Here is a 19,339-nt window from a genome sequence, read left to right on the forward strand (position 1 = left end):
CTTTCAGATTCATCTGATATTTAGCTTTTCATGTGGAAATTTCAAATAACTTCACTGCAAACATAGTTGGGAGAAGGCAATGGCACCCCACTACAGTTCTCTTGCCTGGACGATCCCATGGATGGAGGAGCCTGGTGGGCTGCAGTCCATGGGGTCGCTAAGAGTCGGACACGACTGAGCGACTTCACTTTCACTTTCCACTTTCATGCATTGGAGAAGGAAATGGCAACCCACTCCAGTGTTCTTGCCTGGCGAATCCCAGGGACAGGGGAGCCTGGTGGGCTGCCGTCTGTGGGGTCGCACAGAGTCGGACACGACTGAAGCGACTTAGCAGCAGCAAACATAGTTGACAGCAGGGTTCAAAGTTCAAACATTTCCACCCACCAGAGACTAACTCTCTAGTTCCTGCTTTCTGTATCCCTTCTTATTATGTCCTCATTCCTCAGATGAAGGTCAGTGCAACTTCAGTCCTAAGACAGGAAAGACTGGCATTTTTGAAAGCCAAATGTTTGCATATACGTATTTGTGTATATGGAAGGGTTTGAGACAAGTGACTTAACTTTCAGAATAACAAATTTTTCTTCTCTTTTTTTTTTTAAACCAAACTCTTACATATCATCTAATTGAATTTGTGCCTATATTTTACATACAAGTAAACTGAGGCTAGGGAAAGTGACTGCCCAAGAACATATCAATGTGTGTGTGTGTTAGTCACTCAGTCATGTCCGACCCTGTGACCACATGAACTGTAGCCTGCCAGACTCCTCTGCCCATGGAATTCTACAGGCAGGAATACTAGAGTGGGTTGCCATTCTCTTCTCCAGGGGATCTTCCTGACCCAGGGCTCAAACCTGGGTCTCCTGTGTTGCAGGCAGATTCTTTACCATCTGAGCCACCAGGGAAGCCTGAAACTAAGGTATGTGTTTAGTGACGCCCAGATTGTTGAGCATTCTCCTAAATCATTTGCCTTTCCTATTTTAATTCTTTATTCATTGCTAACTATTGCTGCAGTTTTAATGACAAGTGTTTAGAGGTGAAAGTAAATAATTATTATAATGAATTTCTTATTTTTAAAATGTTGCTTTTTATATGTTTTAAAGGATTTGGTAATTTTAATTTTTACAGATTGAAGAAGAAGAGAGGAAAAAAATAGAAGATATGAAAGAAAATGAACGGATAAAAGCAACTAAAGAATTGGAAGCCTGGAAAGAATGTCAAAGAAAAGCTGAAGAACTTAAAATAATTCAGAGAGAAGAAAAATTATATCATCAAGAAAAGCAAATGGAAGAAGAGAGAAAAAAATTAAAACATAAATGTCTTACTGGGAATTCAGCATCTAAAAATCTTGCCACAAAAGGTACGGTGATTAACAGTTTCTGGGAAAGTGAGTCATGTTAGTGAAGTATATATGTCATTGTGTGTGTGTGTGTATGTGTGTGTGACAGAGAGAATCTGTCCACAGTATTAGGTCATTATTTTAGAATATGATGTACTACAATACAGAGAATAAAGTGAAAGACTTATTTCTTCCAAAAAGTAATTAAGTTTTCATAATGAGCAAAGATTCAATACTGTTTTTACTCACATGCTTTCTTTAGACTTTTAGGCAAGTATTATCAATTGTGGGTTTAACTCAGGTACAGTAAGACTTGGAGTGAATTAGCAGTACCAGAAACATTCATTTATTCTTTAGAGATAAGAAACTAGGAATTTCATTAAAAGGTCTTTTATTCATGTAACTCAGGAAAGCAAGTACTAATAAGCAGATTTAGTTGTAAACAGATAAGAACTCTGCTGGCTTTTGATTCTGGTATTTTCAAAAATAAGTGAGAGGACATTTTTCTTTATTGAAAACTAAGAGTTTGTTTTTATCTGATATTAGAATATTAAACTTTGTTTTGGGCTTATTTATATTTACTAAATGGAACATTTTGTAGTAAAATCTTACACAATAGTAACTTCATATTTCTTGGGTGATTACTGTATGTCAGGTAATTTTATTGATTGTATCACTGTTTTCTCACAATAGCACTTGGAGTAAGTGCTGTTATTCTTTTTTGTTTTATTTTGTAATTCTTATTTTAAAGGAAAAACATGTTTTGAAAGGATAAACAACTACCCAGTAAGCAAACCTGTAGGATTTGAACCCAGATCTGTCTGATTCTGAAACCTGTATTCTTTTCAAAGGCTATAGGTCTTTACTACTATAACAGTGAGATCTAGCATGTTAAAAAGTCATTTATAGTGACTATTAAGCAATAGCCATTATTAAATTTGTATATTTTTCATGGTTTAATATTGACATGCCAGTTAACTACTATGCTATCTCCTTTAATGCCATTTCAGCAAAATATTGATACAGCTAGAGAATTTGGAAACATCTCCTTCCAAATTTCAAATACTGCTAGACAAATTGATTGTTTTTAAATACTGTTGGAACACAAACATACTTTTATAGGTGTGAGGTATCCTGAAGATGCTTAGAAAAAATTCATCCATGGATATAAGGGAAATTAAACATGGTAGAGGGAAAAAATACATGTCACCCTTTTTTTTACTCTAGAAGTCTCCCCCCCCCCTTATTTAAGTTGTGTCATTACAGATGCCTGACAAATGTGGTTACTTTCTTCCATCTTTTTCATACATTTAACAGATATTTATTTACTGCATGTCTCCTCTGTGCTGGAAGTTATGGAATATACATTTATGACTAAACATGTGGCCAGTACCTTCAAGGAACATATACTGTTATAGATACAGATATCTTCAGTTAGCTGGGATTTGTACATAACTGCTTTAAAAAAATTCACAAATATCTCATTGGTCAATAAAGTTAGACCTCTTGAAGCAGGAAACTTGGCCGCTCCTAAAAAGTCTAATACTACTACTGTTTCAATGTCACTGTTAACTAAAAATGCTCATTTGATAGCATTTTTAACTATAGAAAGCATATTGTATTATTTTCCCCAGAAACACTCTTTGGACAAGCTACTTTTGTAGTATATATAGAATACAGGTGGCGTGGCAGGTACTGCAGCTTGCCTACTCACTGTGCACTCTTCTTTTCACTGATAGAATCATGACTTGGGGGTAGGGAACAGAAGAAATGTGTCCAGCTAAAAAAAAGTTAACTCTGGGAAATTTGACTATTGGTTGGATATTTGAAGAAATTAATAATTACATTTTTTTCTTTACATGTGATAATGATATTATAGTTAGATTTATAAAGTCCTCATCTTGTAGAGGTGACTACTGAAATATTTATTGATTAAAAAATACAGTGTCTGAGGTTTGCTTCAAAATAGTGTGGTATGTGAAAGTGGATAGAGGTAATGATGAGTGGTGTTGGCCATGAGTTGATAATTGAAGTCATGTTATGAATGCATGATGGTAATTATTCTTTCCTGTCTACTTTTGTACATATTTGAAATTTTTTATTATAAAATGGAAAAAAAATAAGGATCAAACAGTTATTCATTTTTCAAAGTAATTTTAAATTAGTAAAAAAAAGAAAAAAGGAAAACAAAATTCACCTTCAGCTCCCTCAGACTCTCTTGTAGCCAAGTGACACGTGTATGTCACTTGTATATGCATGTCGCTTGGGTGTATATGTATGTCACACACACATATATATGTATGTACCTTGACACATGTATGTCACTTGTCATACATATGTATGACATGTAGCCAAGTGACACAGCTCTGACTCTTGAAATAGAAATGTGCTAATGATTTATAGAAAAGTATTACTTTTCCAAGATGAGTGTCCCTAGTTCCTTTTTGCTTGCTTCCTCTTTCCTTTTTCTACCTAAGATGAGGATCTATGCCAGGAAATGAATTAGCTATCGTCTTGAGATCATTAAGTGGTAAGTCATACATTAAGAGTGATGGAACAGGGAAGAAGGAGCTTGGGACATTAATAACATTGGAGAGCTTATAAATCATGCTGGAGTATCTTTCTTCAAACTTGTTAAGTGAGAAAAACAAACCCATGTATGATTAAACCACTTTAATTGTGTTTGTTATTCATGTATCCTAGAGAATTTTGACTACTGGAAATGGCTAATGGAAGGCAAGGTTGATTTAGCCTTTGAAAATCATTCAGTATAGTTAATTAAAGGAAAAATGTGATTATTTCAATATTACAAAAAGGCGTTTGACAAAATCCAACACCCATTTATAATAAAAATTGCTTAAAAAATTAGGACTAGAAACTTTCTTGATCTGGTAAGGGCCTTCTACACAAAAACCTATAGCAAACATCCTATTTACTGATGAAATAATGGATATTTTGCCCCTGAGGTTGAAGAGTAAGGCAAACATTTCTGTTTTTACTGCTTCATTCAGCATTATACTGGAGGTCCTAACTGCTGCATTAAGACAAGAGGGCACATTGGTGGTTGCCTGAGACCAGGAGCAAAAGGAAGGAATGAACTGCACAGAGCTATAGGGGGCTCTTAGAGATGATAGAAATTTTCTGTCTTGATTGTGATTTCATGAGTATGTGCATTTATCAGAACTCATTTAATATGCTTTAAGTACAGTTGTTGTACATGAATTATTTCTCAATAAAATTGGAAAAAATGTTTATTATTTTTAAGCATGAAAGCATCAAAGTGTATATGATTTCCTCAAATTCTTATTATTCCACAGTAGTGCTTAGGGCCAGGCATAATGAGGCCATCCCCCAAGTGGTTTCATTTGAGGGTCCTTGCTTTTATGTCTGTTTTTATAAGGGAAAGTAAAATCAATGAGCGTTAATTAGTTACACAACTTTGGAAACTTCCTTGTCTTGTTAGGAAGAGCTTTGTTTAAAAGGGATAAACTCTTGAAGTCAGTTACCGGTATCAGCCTGTTGTGTTGAACTAATTTTGTGGTGTTGAGCTATCTTATTTGCTAAGCTACTAAAAGCATTGTAGAGGGAAAGATGAGACTTCAGAGCACGTGGATTTTTCCATTCTCAACTTCATAGAACTAGGTATTTCTAAAGGTAGGAGAAAGCATAAGTCTGGAGAAAATAAGGTTGGTTGAAAGTGTGTAAGACTTTGCTTACCAGTTCTCCTCCTCTACCAGAGCAGACATCTGGAGGTTTACTTTCTGTACAGTTGAGGACTCAATGAGATTCTGCTCTGAAAATACAGAGATTGAGGAAAGTCTGCATTATGAAAATCTAAATACTGATTCAAGAGATCCCTTCAAGTCCTATACTCTTTGCCATATGCATACATGAGCCCAGTGTACCTGGGATGCAGATTGAACAATTCCTCTACAGGGAAGCCAAAACCTTGCAAAAATCTTGTCGTTTTTAATGGCCCAGCTAATTCACCATGCTGAAGCTTATTCATCAACAATCTTCAGATTCATGTACACAACTTCCAGTCAGAATATTTATACTTAGCATTTTTAATATGAACAGATAGCCAAAACCGAACAGAAAAATATAACTTGGAACGACCAGGTATGAAACAAGTAGGAATGGAAGAAAACTTAAAAAGAACCATAATTAACGTCCTCAGAGAGATGAAAACATATTTTAACCTTGAACAAAAACAGAGGCTGTAACAAAGAGTTTTCCATAAAAACAGTTTGGAAATTTAAAATGTATAAAACGTTCGATCAGATAGTTGGAATATAGTAAATTTTCCCCAGAAAATAGAAAAAAATGATGAAGAGATTTTAGAATAGAAAAGATGGAACTTCTCTCATGGTCCCTTGGTAAAGAATCTGTCTTGCAATGCGGGGGACACGGGTTCAATCCCTGGTTGGGGAACTAAGATTCCCCCATGCTGCAGAGCAGCTAAGCCTGGGCATTGCAGCTACTGAGCCCACATGCGCTGGAGCCTATGTACCACCACTGGGTAACCTGCACGCTGCAACTGCTGGAGCCCACCTGCTCTGGGGCCTGCATTCTGCAACCGCAGAGTCCATGCTCCAGAATGAAATCTCCCACATAACACAATGAAGGTCCTGGGTGCCACAACTAAGACCTGATGCAGCCAAATAACAATAAATAAACAGATAAATTAATGTAATTAAATAAAATAGAACAGATGAAACAACTAGAGTATACAGCCACATTGTCCCAACATTCAAATAATAGAAGTATTAGGAAGAGAGAAGGGAGAAACAGGAAAGGAAATAATTTTTTTTAAATCTGTTTTTAAATTTGGATATAACTGACTTATTATGTTTTAAGTGTACAATATAATGTTTGGATATATGTATATATTGTGAAATGATCACCACAGTAAATCTAGTAAATCTGTCCAGCACCATACATATTTACAGTATTTTTTCTTATGAGAACTTCTAAGATTTACTAATATAAAGTACAGTGTATTAACTATAGTCATCAGGCTATACATTTCATCCCTAGGACTTGTTTATTTTATGGCTAGAAGTTTGTACTTTTTGATCACCATCACCCATTTTGTCCACATCCCAACCCCCGTCTCTGACAGCCACTGGTCTGCTCTCTGTAACTATGAGTTCCATTTTTTGTTGTCGATTCTACATGTAAGAAATAATTTAAAAATTTTTTAGTGAGGGGTTGTGGAGGGAGAAAGAAAGGAGGAGATTGGGATTAACAGATACATACTACTATATGTAAAATTACACACTCCAGTATTCTTGCCTGGAGAATCCCGTGGACAGAGAAGCCTGGCAGGCTATGTTCTATGGGTTTGCAAAAAGCCAGACACAACTGAAGCAATTTATCAGCAGCATTTGTAAAATAGAAAAACAGGGACCTGCTGTATAGCACAGGGAACTGTATTCAGTGTCTTGTAGTAACCTATAATGTAAAAGAATCTGAAAAAATATATATTTGTTCCTGCTGCTGCTGCTGCTAAGTAACTTGAGTCATGTCCGACTCTGTGCGACCCCATAGATGGCAGCCCACCAGGCTCCCCCGTCCCTGGGTTTCTCCAGGCAAGAACATTGGAGTGGGTTGCCATTTCCTTCTCCAGTGCGTGAAAGTGAAAAGTGAAAGGGAAGTTGCTCAGTTGTGTCATATTTGTTCCTAATACTATTTTATTTTTCATTAATCAATTATTGCAGCATTTTGCAAATTTCATTAGTCTATTCCAAAAAGCAGTTTTGGATGTTATTGATTCTTTTATTGTTTATTTGTTTTCTATTCCATTAATTCCTGTGTGTATTTTTATTTCGCTACTCCTAGTTTCTTTGAGTTTTCTCTGTTTTTTTATATAATTTGTTTGCATTAATTTTTGAATCTTTTAATTCATGCATATGAAGTGTAATACATTCATCAAGTCTTGACATCTTGTTTTTTCATTGTCATGTGGTTACAAATATTTTGCAAGCCATCATAATTTTTTTGGTCTCCAATTATTAGGGAGAATTGTTTTAAAATTTACAAATGTATAAAAAGGCTGGACCAAAGCAGAAATGATGCTTAGTTGTGGATGTATCTGGTATTAAAAGTATAGTCTGGTGCTGTAAAGAACAGTATTACATAGAAACCTGGAATGTTAGGCCCATGAATCAAGGTAAATTGAAACTGGTCAAGCAGAAGGTGGCAGGAGTGAACATTGACATCTTAGGAATCAGTGAACTCAAATGGATGAGGATGGGGAAATTTAATTCAGATGACCATTATACCTACTACTGTGGGCAAGTATCCCTTAGAAGAAATGGAGTAGCCCTCACGGTCAACAAAAAAATCTAATATGCAGTACTGGGGTGCAATCTCAAAAACAACAGAAATGATTTTGGTTTGTTTCCATGGCAAACCATTCAACATCACAGTAATCCAAGTCTATGCCAGAGCCACTAATGCTGAAGAAGCTGAAGTTGAATAGTTTTACAAAGACCTTCTAGAACTAACACCGTAAAAAGATGTCCTTTTCATCATTAGGGATTGGAATGCAAAAGTAGGAAGTCTAGAAATTCATGGAGTAGTAGGCAAGTGTGGCCTTGGAATACAAAATGAAGCAAGGCAAAGGCTAACAGTTTTGTCAAGAAAACACACTGGTCATAGCAAACACCCTCTTTCAACAACACAAGAAATGACTCTATACATGGACATCCCTAGATGGTCAATACTGGAATCAGTTTGATTTTATACTCTGCAGCTGAAGATGGAGAAGCTCTCTACACTCAGCAAAAACAAGACCTGGAGCTGACTGGCTCCAATCATGAGCTCCTCCTGATTGTAAAATTCAGGCTTTAATTGAAGAAAGTAGAGAAAACTGCGAGGCCATTCAGGTATGGCCTAAATCAAATCCCTTATGATTATACAGTGGAGGTGACAAATAGATGCAAGGGATTATATCTGGTAGACAGAATGCCTGAAGAATTATAGATGGAGGTTCATAACACTGTGTGGGAGGCAGTGACCAGAACCATCCCCAAGAAAAATAAATGCAAGAACGCAAAGTGGTTGTCTGAGGAGGCCTTATAAATAGCTGAGAAAAGAAGAGAAGTGAAAGGCAAAGGAGAAAGGGAAAGACACACCTAATTGAATGCAGAGTTTCAAAGAATAGCAAGGAGAGATAAGAAAGCCTTCCTCAGTGATCAGTGCAAAGAAATAGAGGAAAACAATAGGAAAGAGTAGAGATCTCTTCAAAAAAATTAGAGATAACGAACATTCCATGCAAAGATGGGCACAATAAAGGACAGAAATGGTATGGACCTAACAGAAGCAGAAGATATTAAGAAGAGGTGGCAAGAATACACAGAAGAACTATACAAAGAAAATCTTCATGACCCATGACCCAGATAATCATGATGGTGTGATTACTCACCTAGAGCCAGACATCCTGGAGTATGAAGTCAAGGGGGCCTTAAGAAGCATTACTACCAACAAAGCTAGGGGAGGTAATGGAATTACAGCTGAGCTATTTCAGATTCTAAAATATGATGCTGTGAAAGTGCTGCACCCAATATAGCAGCAAGTTTGGAAAACTCAGCAGTGACCACAGGACTGGAAAAGGTCAGTTTCTATTTCTTTTTTTTTTTTTTACACCGGGTTATTGTTACCATCTTTCTAAATTCCATATATGTGCGTTAGTATACTGTATTTATGTTTTTCCTTCTGGCTTACTTCACTCTGTATAATAGGCTCCAGTTTCATCCACCTCATTAGAACTGATTCAAATGTATTCTTTTTAATGGCTGAGTAATACTCCATTGTGTATATGTACCACAGCTTTCTTATCCATTCATCTGCGGATGGACATCTAGGTTGCTTCCATGTCCTGGCTATTATAAACAGTGCTGCGATGAACATTGGGGTACACGTGTCTCTTTCCCTTCTGGTTTCCTCAGTGTGTATGCCCAGCAGTGGGATTGCTGGATCATAAGGCAGTTCTATTTCCAGTTTTTTAAGGAATCTCCACACTGTTCTCCATAGTGGCTGTACTAATTTGCATTCCCACCAACAGTGTAAGAGGGTTCCCTTTTCTCCACACCCTCTCCAGCATTTATTATTTGTAGACTTTTGGATCGCAGCCATTCTGACTGGTGTGAAATGGTACCTCATAGTGGTTTTGATTTGCATTTCTCTGATAATGAGTGATGTTGAGCATCTTTTCATGTGTTTGTTAGCTGTCTGTATGTCTTCTTTGGAGAAATGTCTATTTAGTTCTTTGGCCCATTTTTTGATTGGGTCATTTATTTTTCTGGAGTTGAGCTGTAGGAGTTGCTTGTATAGTGTTGAGATTAGTTGTTTGTCAGTTGCTTCATTTGCTATTATTTTCTCCCATTCTGAAGGCTGTCTTTTCACCTTGCTAATAGTTTCCTTTGATGTGCAGAAGCTTTTAAGGTTAATTAGGTCCCATTTGTTTATTTTTGCTTTTATTTCCAATATTCTGGGAGGTGGGTCATAGAGGATCCTGCTGTGATGTATGTCAGAGAGTGTTTTGCCTATGTTCTCCTCTAGGAGTTTTATAGTTTCTGGTCTTACGTTTAGATCTTTAATCCATTTTGAGTTTATTTTTGTGTATGGTGTTAGAAAGTGTTCTAGTTTCATTCTTTTACAAGTGGTTGACCAGATTTCCCAGCACCACTTGTTAAAGAGATTGTCTTTAATCCATTGTATATTCTTGCCTCCTTTGTCAAAGATAAGGTGTCCATATGTGCGTGGATTTATCTCTGGGCTTTCTATTTTGTTCCATTGATCTATATTTCTGTCTTTGTGCCAGTACCATACTGTCTTGATAACTGTGGCTTTGTAGTAGAGCCTGAAGTCAGGTAGGTTGATTCCTCCAGTTCCATTTTTCTTTCTCAAGATCGCTTTGGCTATTCGAGGTTTTTTGTATTTCCATACAAATTGTGAAATTATTTGTTCTAGCTCTGTGAAGAATACTGTTGGTAGCTTGATAGGGATCCCAAATAATGGCAATGCCAAAGAACGTTCAAACTACCATACAGTTGTGCTCATTTCACATCCTAGCAAGGTAATACTCAAAATCCTTCAAGGTAGGCTTGAGCAGTATGTGAACTGAGAAATTCCAGGTGTACAAATTGGATTTCAAAAAGGTAGAGGAACAAGAGATCAAATTGCCAGCATTCATTGGCTCATAGAGCAAGGGAATTCCTGAAAAACATCTACTTCTGCTTCACTGACTACACTAAATCCTTTGACTGTGTGGATCACAACAAACTATGGAAAATTCTTAAAGAGATGGGAATACCAGACCACCTTACCTGCCTCCTGAGAAAACTGTATGCAGATCAAGGAGCACTGTTAGAACCAGAACCAGAACAAATCCCAACTGATTTGTTTCACGTTGGGAAAGGAGTATATCAAGGCTGTATATTGTTACCCTGCTTGTTTAACTTCTGTGCCGAGTACATCATGCAGAATACTGGGTTGGATGAATCACAAGCTGAAATCAAGAGTGCTGGGAGAAATATTCATAACCTCAGATATGCAGATGATATCACTCTACTGGCAGAAAGTGAAGAGAAACTAAAAAGCCTCTTGATGAGGGTGAAGAAGAGTGAAAAAGCTGGCTTAAAACTCAGCATTCAAAAAACTAAGGTCATCGCATCTGGTCCCATCACTTCACAGTAAATAGAAGGAGGAAAATAGAAGCAGTGACAGATTTTATTTTCTTGGGCTCCCAAATCACTGTGGATGGTGACTCCAGCCATGAATTTAAAAGATGCTTGCTCCTTGGAAGGAAAGCTGTGACAAATCTAAGCAATGTATTAAAAAACAGAGATATCACTTTGCTGACAAAGGTCTGTATAGTCAAAGCTATGATTTTTCTGGTAGTCATGTACTGATGTGAGGGCTGGACCATAAAGAAAGCTGAGCAGTGAAGAATTGATACTTTTGAGTTTTGGTGCTGGAGAAGACTCTTGAGAGTCCCTTGGAGAGCAAGGAAATCAAAGCAGTCAATCCTAAAGGAGATCAACCCTGAATATTCACTGGAAGGACTGAAGCTGAAGCTGAAGTTCCAATACTTTGGCCACCTGATGCAAAGAGCCGACTCATTGGAAAAGTGGGAAAGATTGAGGGTAAGAAGAGAAGGGGGCAATAGAGGATGAGATGGTTGGATGGCATCACTGACTCAATGGACATGGGTTTGAGTAAACTCTGGGAGTTGGTGATGGACAGGGAGGCCTGGTGTGTTGCAGTCCATGGGGTCACAAATAGTTGGACATGACTTAGTGACTCAACAACAACAGCAGGTTATCATTTTTCATTTTTACCCTCAAGTTTTCCACTCCTGAGATCTTAATTTTGTTCTTCCATGTTCTGGTACATTTCTTTGAGTAATTTACTCAGAAAAGATGGCTAGATGGTGTATTTACTTAGTTCTTAAATATCTAGGAATGTCTCTTGGCTTCATAAGTGAATAGTAGTATACTGGGTATAAAATTCTTGGACATTGTATTAGGTAGGTTCAAGCCAATTACTGAAATAAGTGGTCCAAAGTCATAGATTGGGCATCCCTGGTAGCTCACTTGGTAAAGAATCTGCCTGCAATGCAGGAGACCCTGGTCCAGTTCATGGGTTGGAATAATCCCTTGGAGAAAGAACAGGTTACCCACTCCCTGGAGGCTCAGATGGTAAAGAATCTGCCTGCAGTGCAGGAGACCTGGGTTTGATCCCTCGATTGGGATGATCCCCTGGAGGGCATGGCAATCCACTACAGTATTCTTTTTTTTTCATCAAATGTTTTTTTTGTTTTTAACTTTACAATATTGTATTGGTTTTGCCATATATCAAAATGAATCTGCCACAGGTATACATGTGTTCCCCATCCTGAACCCTCCTCCCTCCTCCCTCCTCCCTCCCCATCCCATCCCTCTGGGTCGTCCCAGTGCACCAGCCCCAAGCATCCATTATCGTGCATCGAACCTGGACTGGTGACTCGTTTCATATATGATATTATACATGTTTCAATGCCATTCTCCCAAATCATCCCACCCTCTCCCTCTCCCACAGAGTCCAAAAGACTGTTCTATATATCATTGTCTCTTCTGCTGTCTCGTATACAGGGTTATTGTTACCATCTTTCTAAATTCCATATATATGCGTTATTATACTGTATTGGTGTTTTTCCTTCTGGCTTACTTCACTCTGTATAATAGGCTCCAGTTTCATCCACCTCATTAGAACTGATTCAAATGTATTCTTTTTAATGGCTGAGTAATACTCCATTGTGTATATGTACCATAGCTTTCTTATCCATTCATCTGCTGATGGACATCTAGGTTGCTTCCATGTCCTGGCTATTATAAACAGTGCTGCGATGAACACTGGGGTACACGTGTCTCTTTCCCTTCTGGTTTCCTCAGTGTGTATGCCCAGCAGTGGGATTGCTGTGTCATAAGGCATGAAAAGATGTTCAACATCACTCATTATCAGAGAAATGCAAATCAAAACCACTATGAGGTACCATTTCACGCCAGTCAGAATGGCTGCGATCCAAAAGTCTACAAGCAATAAATGCTGGAGAGGGTGTGGAGAAAAGGGAACCCTCTTACACTGTTGGTGGGAATGCAAACTAATATAGCAACTATGGAGAACAGTGTGGACATTCCTTAAAAAATTGGAAATAGAACTGCCACTCCAGTATTCTTGCCTGGAGAATCCCCTTGGACAGAGGAGCCTGGCAGGCTGCAGTCCCTGGGATCACAAAGAGTGGACACAACTGAGCGACTAAGCACAGCACACAAAGTCATAGATCAAATAAGATCAAAATTGAATGTTGTCTAATACTTATTATGTAACAGTCATCAGTCTAGGCCTGATAGATGTCTTTGTTCCACAGGGCCTTCCAGGGTGGTGGGTTAACATCTATTGTACCATTATTTGGCTTCCATCTCTGGGTCCAAGGTGGATAATGCAGTTGGCATTGTTTTTTAGCCAGTGGGATGGGGAAAGATGTCCACTGCAGGTAGATTTACCGGTGAAATGATGATCTGTAAATTGTATACATCGCTTATATTCACATTGCGTTGTGTCAGGTTTGGCACGTAACTGCACCTACTCTTAAACAGAGAGGGGAGAATTGATAGGATACTGGATGATAGCATTCCCAACCACAACCATCTATAGAAATTGTTTGTTTAAATTTTTGTTGATGTTACTTTCTAGTTTGAGTCCTTATTCTTTCTTCCCTATCCCCTCTTTTCTCCCTTTGAAATGTTAATTCAGGCCCTTTTCAGTTTTTCTTTAAAGTGGAAATTTTATATCTTAATTATATGTGTTCATTTTATATCAAAGATATAAACTCTCTGTCATGTTTGTAGAAAATCATTTTTGATCAGTTTTGATATTTTCATTTTTTAGTACCATTCCTTCCTTTTACTTATACAGTTTATATTCTAACATATAGATTAATATCTTCTCTTATATTGACAGAACAATTATTGTATCTAACTGCCTTTGTATAGATGTATAGCTTTTCATCATAACTCTTTGCCTGTTCCCATTAGCTTTCTCTAATAGCTGAAAATCTTTTCTGTCATTACCAGGAAGCCTGTAGAAGATAACTGTTATAGGAGCTTATGGAAAGTGATGACTTTGCCTAGGTACCCTCCTGTAGAGTTGACATAGGTTATAAGAGTGCCGTCCTCTATAGTGAATGTAAGTTAGACACTGTGTGGTTTAACAAAGAGAACCCCAGAAAAGTAGCTGAAGTCATTGATTAAAGAACAGATAATTAGCTTCCATAATTTCAATGAGGAATTTTACATTCCTTCCTGTAGAAAATATGTTTGGATTATTTGTATAGAATTTTAAAAGTAACTTTAATGGGTAATTGCCATAAAAGTCTGTTTGATTGTTAACTAGGAAATAAAAGATAAATAACTTAGTTGCTAATATTGTTTCTGAAGGGAGAAATTCAGAAAATATATTTTTTGAGAAGTTAAAAGAAGACAGTATTCCTGCTCCTCGCTCTGTTGGCAGTATTAAAATCAGCTTTACTCCTCGAGTATTCCCGACAGCTCTCCGGGAATCACAAGTAGCAGAAGAAGAGGAGGTTGGTACACTTGCCGTTAGTTACAGTGACCACACATGAGAGTACTTAATTTTTTACTTCATATGTTGAAACTTACTGGATCTGAATTTTTAAAGTATTCATTGCACTACAGATATTACTTCATGAAAAAATTTAATATTTCTTTTTGAGAAAAATATATTTTGCAGGATCTATATTTTTTTGGCTTCAGAATGCTGATGAGAAAACACTGATTTAATAGTCAGCATTTTTGCTTATTCTAGGAGATAATCTGTTGCATGTGCATTTATTTTGTTAAATATATCGTTTTCCATAATAGATTTGTAAACTTTGAGACTATGTGTGTTGTGGTAAGAAAAGATTTGTAAATTTATTATATTATTACAATTAATTAGTAACGTCAAGTATTTCTAATGTGACATTTGGCATTGATGTCTTTCATTTATAAATTCCTGAGCTCTGGGATTTTGAATGTCATATATCTAGTTGTATAAGCACTAAGAATTCTAAGAACTGCTTTTATTAATTTTTTTTTTACTATCAGGTATGAACTGATACCTCTCTCAGTTGAAAAGTTGTGAAAATAATTGAAGTTTCTTAATATATGATAATTTATAAATATTAACTTTTTTCTTAATATTAGCAATATATTTCTGTATTTCATTATTTATAAAAGGATTTCTATAACTATAAAATTATAATTATTTTAAAAATAATCTATATATTTTTATAATATAAAAATACATACATATTATAAACAAGAAAAGTAAAATAATATTCACATGAACTACCAGAAATTTGGACAAAGTTTGAACTAGAAATTGTTATATATTTGATTTTAATCAGCTAGTGAAATTAAAAAAAAAATTTGAAAATGTATAAAAGCTGGAAGTTTAAAATCACCATGATCAAATATTGTATCAGTCTGCTTAGAATACTATTACAAAGTACGTAGACTCGCTGGCTCTAAGAACAGACAATTATTTCTCACAGTTCTGGAGGCCGAGAGGATATGGGGGTGGGGTGTAGAAAAAAGCATGCCCTCTAGTTTCTTTCTTCTCTTATAAGGATACTAATCCTGTCTTGGGGGCCTCATCCTCATGACTTCATCCAAACTTAATTATCGCTCAAGGGCCATAGTTCCAAATACCATCACACAGGTGGTTAGGGCTTCACTGTACTAATTTTGGAGCACATAAACATTCAGTACATAACAAATAGTATTTCCATGTTATGTAGGAAGATGGGAAATCTAAAAGGAACAGTTAATAAAATAATACCTTTGTGTCCTTCATTAAACTCATTCTCATTTCAGTGGCTACATAAACAAGCAGAGGCACAAAGAGCAATGAATACTGATATTCCTGAACTTTGTGATTTAAAAGAAGAGGAAAAGAACCCAGAATGGTTGAAGGACAAAGGAAAGTAAGTTGTTTGCACCCTGGCCATGAGACTTATTATAAATCTATGTAGATATTAGTACTTATAACATTTTCTAGATATCTTGACATATGTGTGAATGTGATTGTTGGGAAGAAATAATGTAAGTTTGCCAATTATGTAGGTAGCACCTCTGTGTTTAAAAAGTCAGATCCTATAACAATTAAATGAGATTCTTATTTTTATTTGCTTTTATATTTAAATGTCATGGAAATGAAAAAATATAACATCTTTGGACTGCTTATTAAAGTCTCTTTTAAAATTACTCAGTGTTTGACATAAGTCCTTGCTAATACTTCCCTTAAAATCATGGTTCTTCAAAACTAGAATTACTTTGATTAGTTCTGTCAGTCTTTGAAAGCTTATCAGATTAGCTTGTTGCTCTGTCATGACCTAGATGGGTGGCATGGAGTGGTGGGGTGGAAGGTTCAAGAGAGAAGATATATATACACATATAGTGGATTCACTTTGTTGTACAGCAGAAACTAACACAACACTATAAAGCAATTATCCTCTAATAAAAAAAAATTATCAAATCAGTCTATAAATTATCATTTTATGTCTAGACAATCTTTTTATTTATTTATATGTGACTGTAAATTTTAGACAATTATCAAAAATAATGAATTCTGGTACATTCTGTGGCAATTTGAGTTCATATTTTGAGGCAATTGTAGATATTATTTATTATATCTTATTTTGTATGTTTGTATTATTTTCCTGTTGCTGCCATAACAAACTGCCACCGACTTACTGGCTTAAAACAATACTAATCTATTATCTTATAGTTCTAAAGGCCAGGAGTCTAAAGTGGGTTTTATTAGACTAATATCAAGTATCAAGTGCAATCCTTCTGGAGACTGTAGGAGAGAATCTATTTCCTTGGGTTTTCCAACCTTGAGACCGCCCACATTCCTTGGCTTATGGCCCCAAACCAGTAGTTGCATCACTCTAGCCTTTGCTTCCATAGTCACATCTCCTTTTCTGACTCTGGCTGCCTCCCTCTTTCATTTATAAACACCCTTGTATTTATAATCCAGGGTAATCTCCTACATTAAGATTCTTAATCACATCTGCAAGGTTCTTTCTAAGTCACCATTTTATGTATTCACAGGTTTTGGGGAGTTAGGATGTGGCTATCTTTGTGTTTTCCTGTTCTCATCTCTTCTCTGTTCTCCTGGTCTTTTCTCTTATCGAAAACACCACCAGAGATTGATTTGTGAAGTTGAGCTGGAGTAGACAGTTTTCTAAAGTTCGGAAGCCTGAGGCTCACAGGTTTGTTCCTCTTACTCCCAAGAGTAATCCCTTCTCCTCCTCCTCTTCCTTCTTCTCTCCCTTCTCTCCATCTTTTGAACCATTACATAAATATCTGTTGATTATTTATGGTTTGTCAGGCTGTAGGCTAGGCTCTGAACTACAGAAATAGAGGATAGAGACATATATGGAAAGTGCAATACATAGAAAGCACATGATAAAATGAGAGTACACAAGAGGGGCACTTAACCTTAAAAGAAGGGAGGTAGTTTCAGGAAGAGCTTCCTAAAGAGTATGGCACCTGAGTTCCTCTTAATGATAGGTAGGAGTTTCAGGAGGAAGGGAGAGAAAGGTGTTCATTTTAGGCAGAGGATACAGTGTGAGCAAATGCTCAGAGACAAGAATAGTGTGACATACAGGCCAGGAACTATGGGTAGCTTACTTTTTGATAAAACATAAATTTGAAGCTAAGAGTAATAACACATGAACCTAGAAAAATAGGCAGTGGCCTTGTGTTATTCTTAAATTTTATTCTGTAAGGTGGAGGAAAATGTGCTGCAGTAACTAAGGTGGAGGTCTTGAACAGTGACATTGTTGTAGAGGGGGGAAGGCGAGGGCCATGTGAGAAATATTCAGGAGGTAAAATAGGGAGGACATCTGAGTGACTGTTGAGGAGTAGAGAAGTAGTTATGGACATCTTCTGGGTTTCTAGTTTAAAGGATTGATTATATGACACCAACTGAATTAGAGAACACTAGAAGAGGGCCAATTAGGGGGAAATATAGGTAAAGGTCAGTTTTGAATATGTTGAGTTAGAGGTGTCTTTTGGTCAAGCTGACAGTGTCCAGCAAGTTTGAAACCCAGAGGAGAGTCCAGCCCTGTGTTATCGATTTGGAGGTCATCAGCATTTATGCAGCAGTTGATTTATAAGAGTAGGTGAGGTATCTAAAAATAGGGTATAAAGGGGAGTAGTGGCCTAAGACTAGAACCCTGTGATCCACAGTATTTGAAGATCTGGCAAAATAAAGTTGTACACAGAAGTAGTCTCAGAAGCCGATGGAATAAAAACTTTTAAGAATTTTTTTTGTCTTGTTCTTCTCTAAAAGTTCTCCAGGCAAGAATACTGGAGTGGTTCATCATTCCCTTCTCCAGGGGATCTTCCCAACGCAGGGATCGAACTGGGTCTCCTGCATTGCAGGCAGATTCTTTACCATCTGAGCCACCAGGGAAGCAAGCCCTCTTTACAAATAGAAAAGATTCAAAAAGATGTGCAGATGAGACAAAAGAAGTGGTTGAAATGTCCTCTAGAAGAGTGGGGAAAACTCAGTCAAGGCCAATGGTGAATGGATTATCTTGATTTTGTTATTCTTTTTCCTTTCGTTAAAAGTTGTGTTCATTTTTACACTTTATAATAAAGATATACCTTTTGAAAAAAATGTACACTGCACATCAAATGTAAGTTCCCCTTGGTTTTTACCCAGTTTGCTGGCCTTCTGCCTTCCCTGCCCCTCAGATATATCCAGTCTAAATATTTCTTTAATTACATTTGCTTATCTTTAAGCTGTCATTGTCATAATCACAGTTATTACGTTCATAGCTTGTGATAGGTTACCAGAGCTTTGCCCATACAATTTCATTAAATCCTTACTACTGTAGTTAGCTAGGAACCACTGCTTTTGCATTCATTTAACAAATGTTTATTGTAAAGCTAGCTGCTTTACACAAACGAACTCTTTTAATTCCTTTAACAGTATAACTAGTTGTATATTATTATCTTTACCCCAAGTTTCTAAAATATAGAAAGAGGGCTAGAGAGGTTGAGAAATTTGGCTATAGTGGTGGTTTATAAATAAAACCAGGATTCAGTCCCATGTCAGTATGATTACAAAGCTTTTGTTCCAGATAGTGTTGTATAACCCTCACAGATGAATAAAATTCTTGTTGTCCTTTTGTTCTGATTGTTTAGCCTTAGTAAAGACAGCCCAAGTGGTCTGGCTCTATGTCAGGAAGCATTTAACAGGAGGCTTCCTGTGTGCTGTTTTGGATCTGTCAGGAATTCTCTGTTCCTTATTAATTCCTGAATATTCAGGAATTAAGAGGAGAGGCAAGCCTGTCCCAGGGGCTGAGGAATCCAGGCATTTCCTTCATTAGTGCTTCTATATGTTGATAAGTACCCTCTTCCTTCTTGTGAACCATGC

General features: G+C 36.8%; 1 protein-coding gene across 4 annotated transcripts in view; it reads left to right on the top strand.

The window, feature by feature from the left end:
- DNAAF4 (dynein axonemal assembly factor 4) overlaps positions 1-19,339 on the top strand; it is an 84,444-nt gene that overhangs the window by 32,023 nt on the left and 33,082 nt on the right. For all 4 annotated transcript variants that reach the window (XR_003513115.1, XM_027553950.1, XM_027553949.1 and 1 more), the window contains exons 4-6: positions 1,126-1,357; positions 14,323-14,468; positions 15,763-15,872. Coding sequence is in view for 3 of the 4 variants with exons in the window: in XM_027553950.1 (XP_027409751.1) it covers positions 1,126-1,357; positions 14,323-14,468; positions 15,763-15,872 (488 nt within the window). In the remaining variant the exon portion in view is untranslated. The remainder of the gene's footprint in view (positions 1-1,125; positions 1,358-14,322; positions 14,469-15,762; positions 15,873-19,339) is intronic.

The sequence above is a fragment of the Bos indicus x Bos taurus genome, chromosome 10, assembly GCF_003369695.1.
Source record: "Bos indicus x Bos taurus breed Angus x Brahman F1 hybrid chromosome 10, Bos_hybrid_MaternalHap_v2.0, whole genome shotgun sequence".
Classification (NCBI taxonomy): domain Eukaryota; kingdom Metazoa; phylum Chordata; class Mammalia; order Artiodactyla; family Bovidae; genus Bos; species Bos indicus x Bos taurus.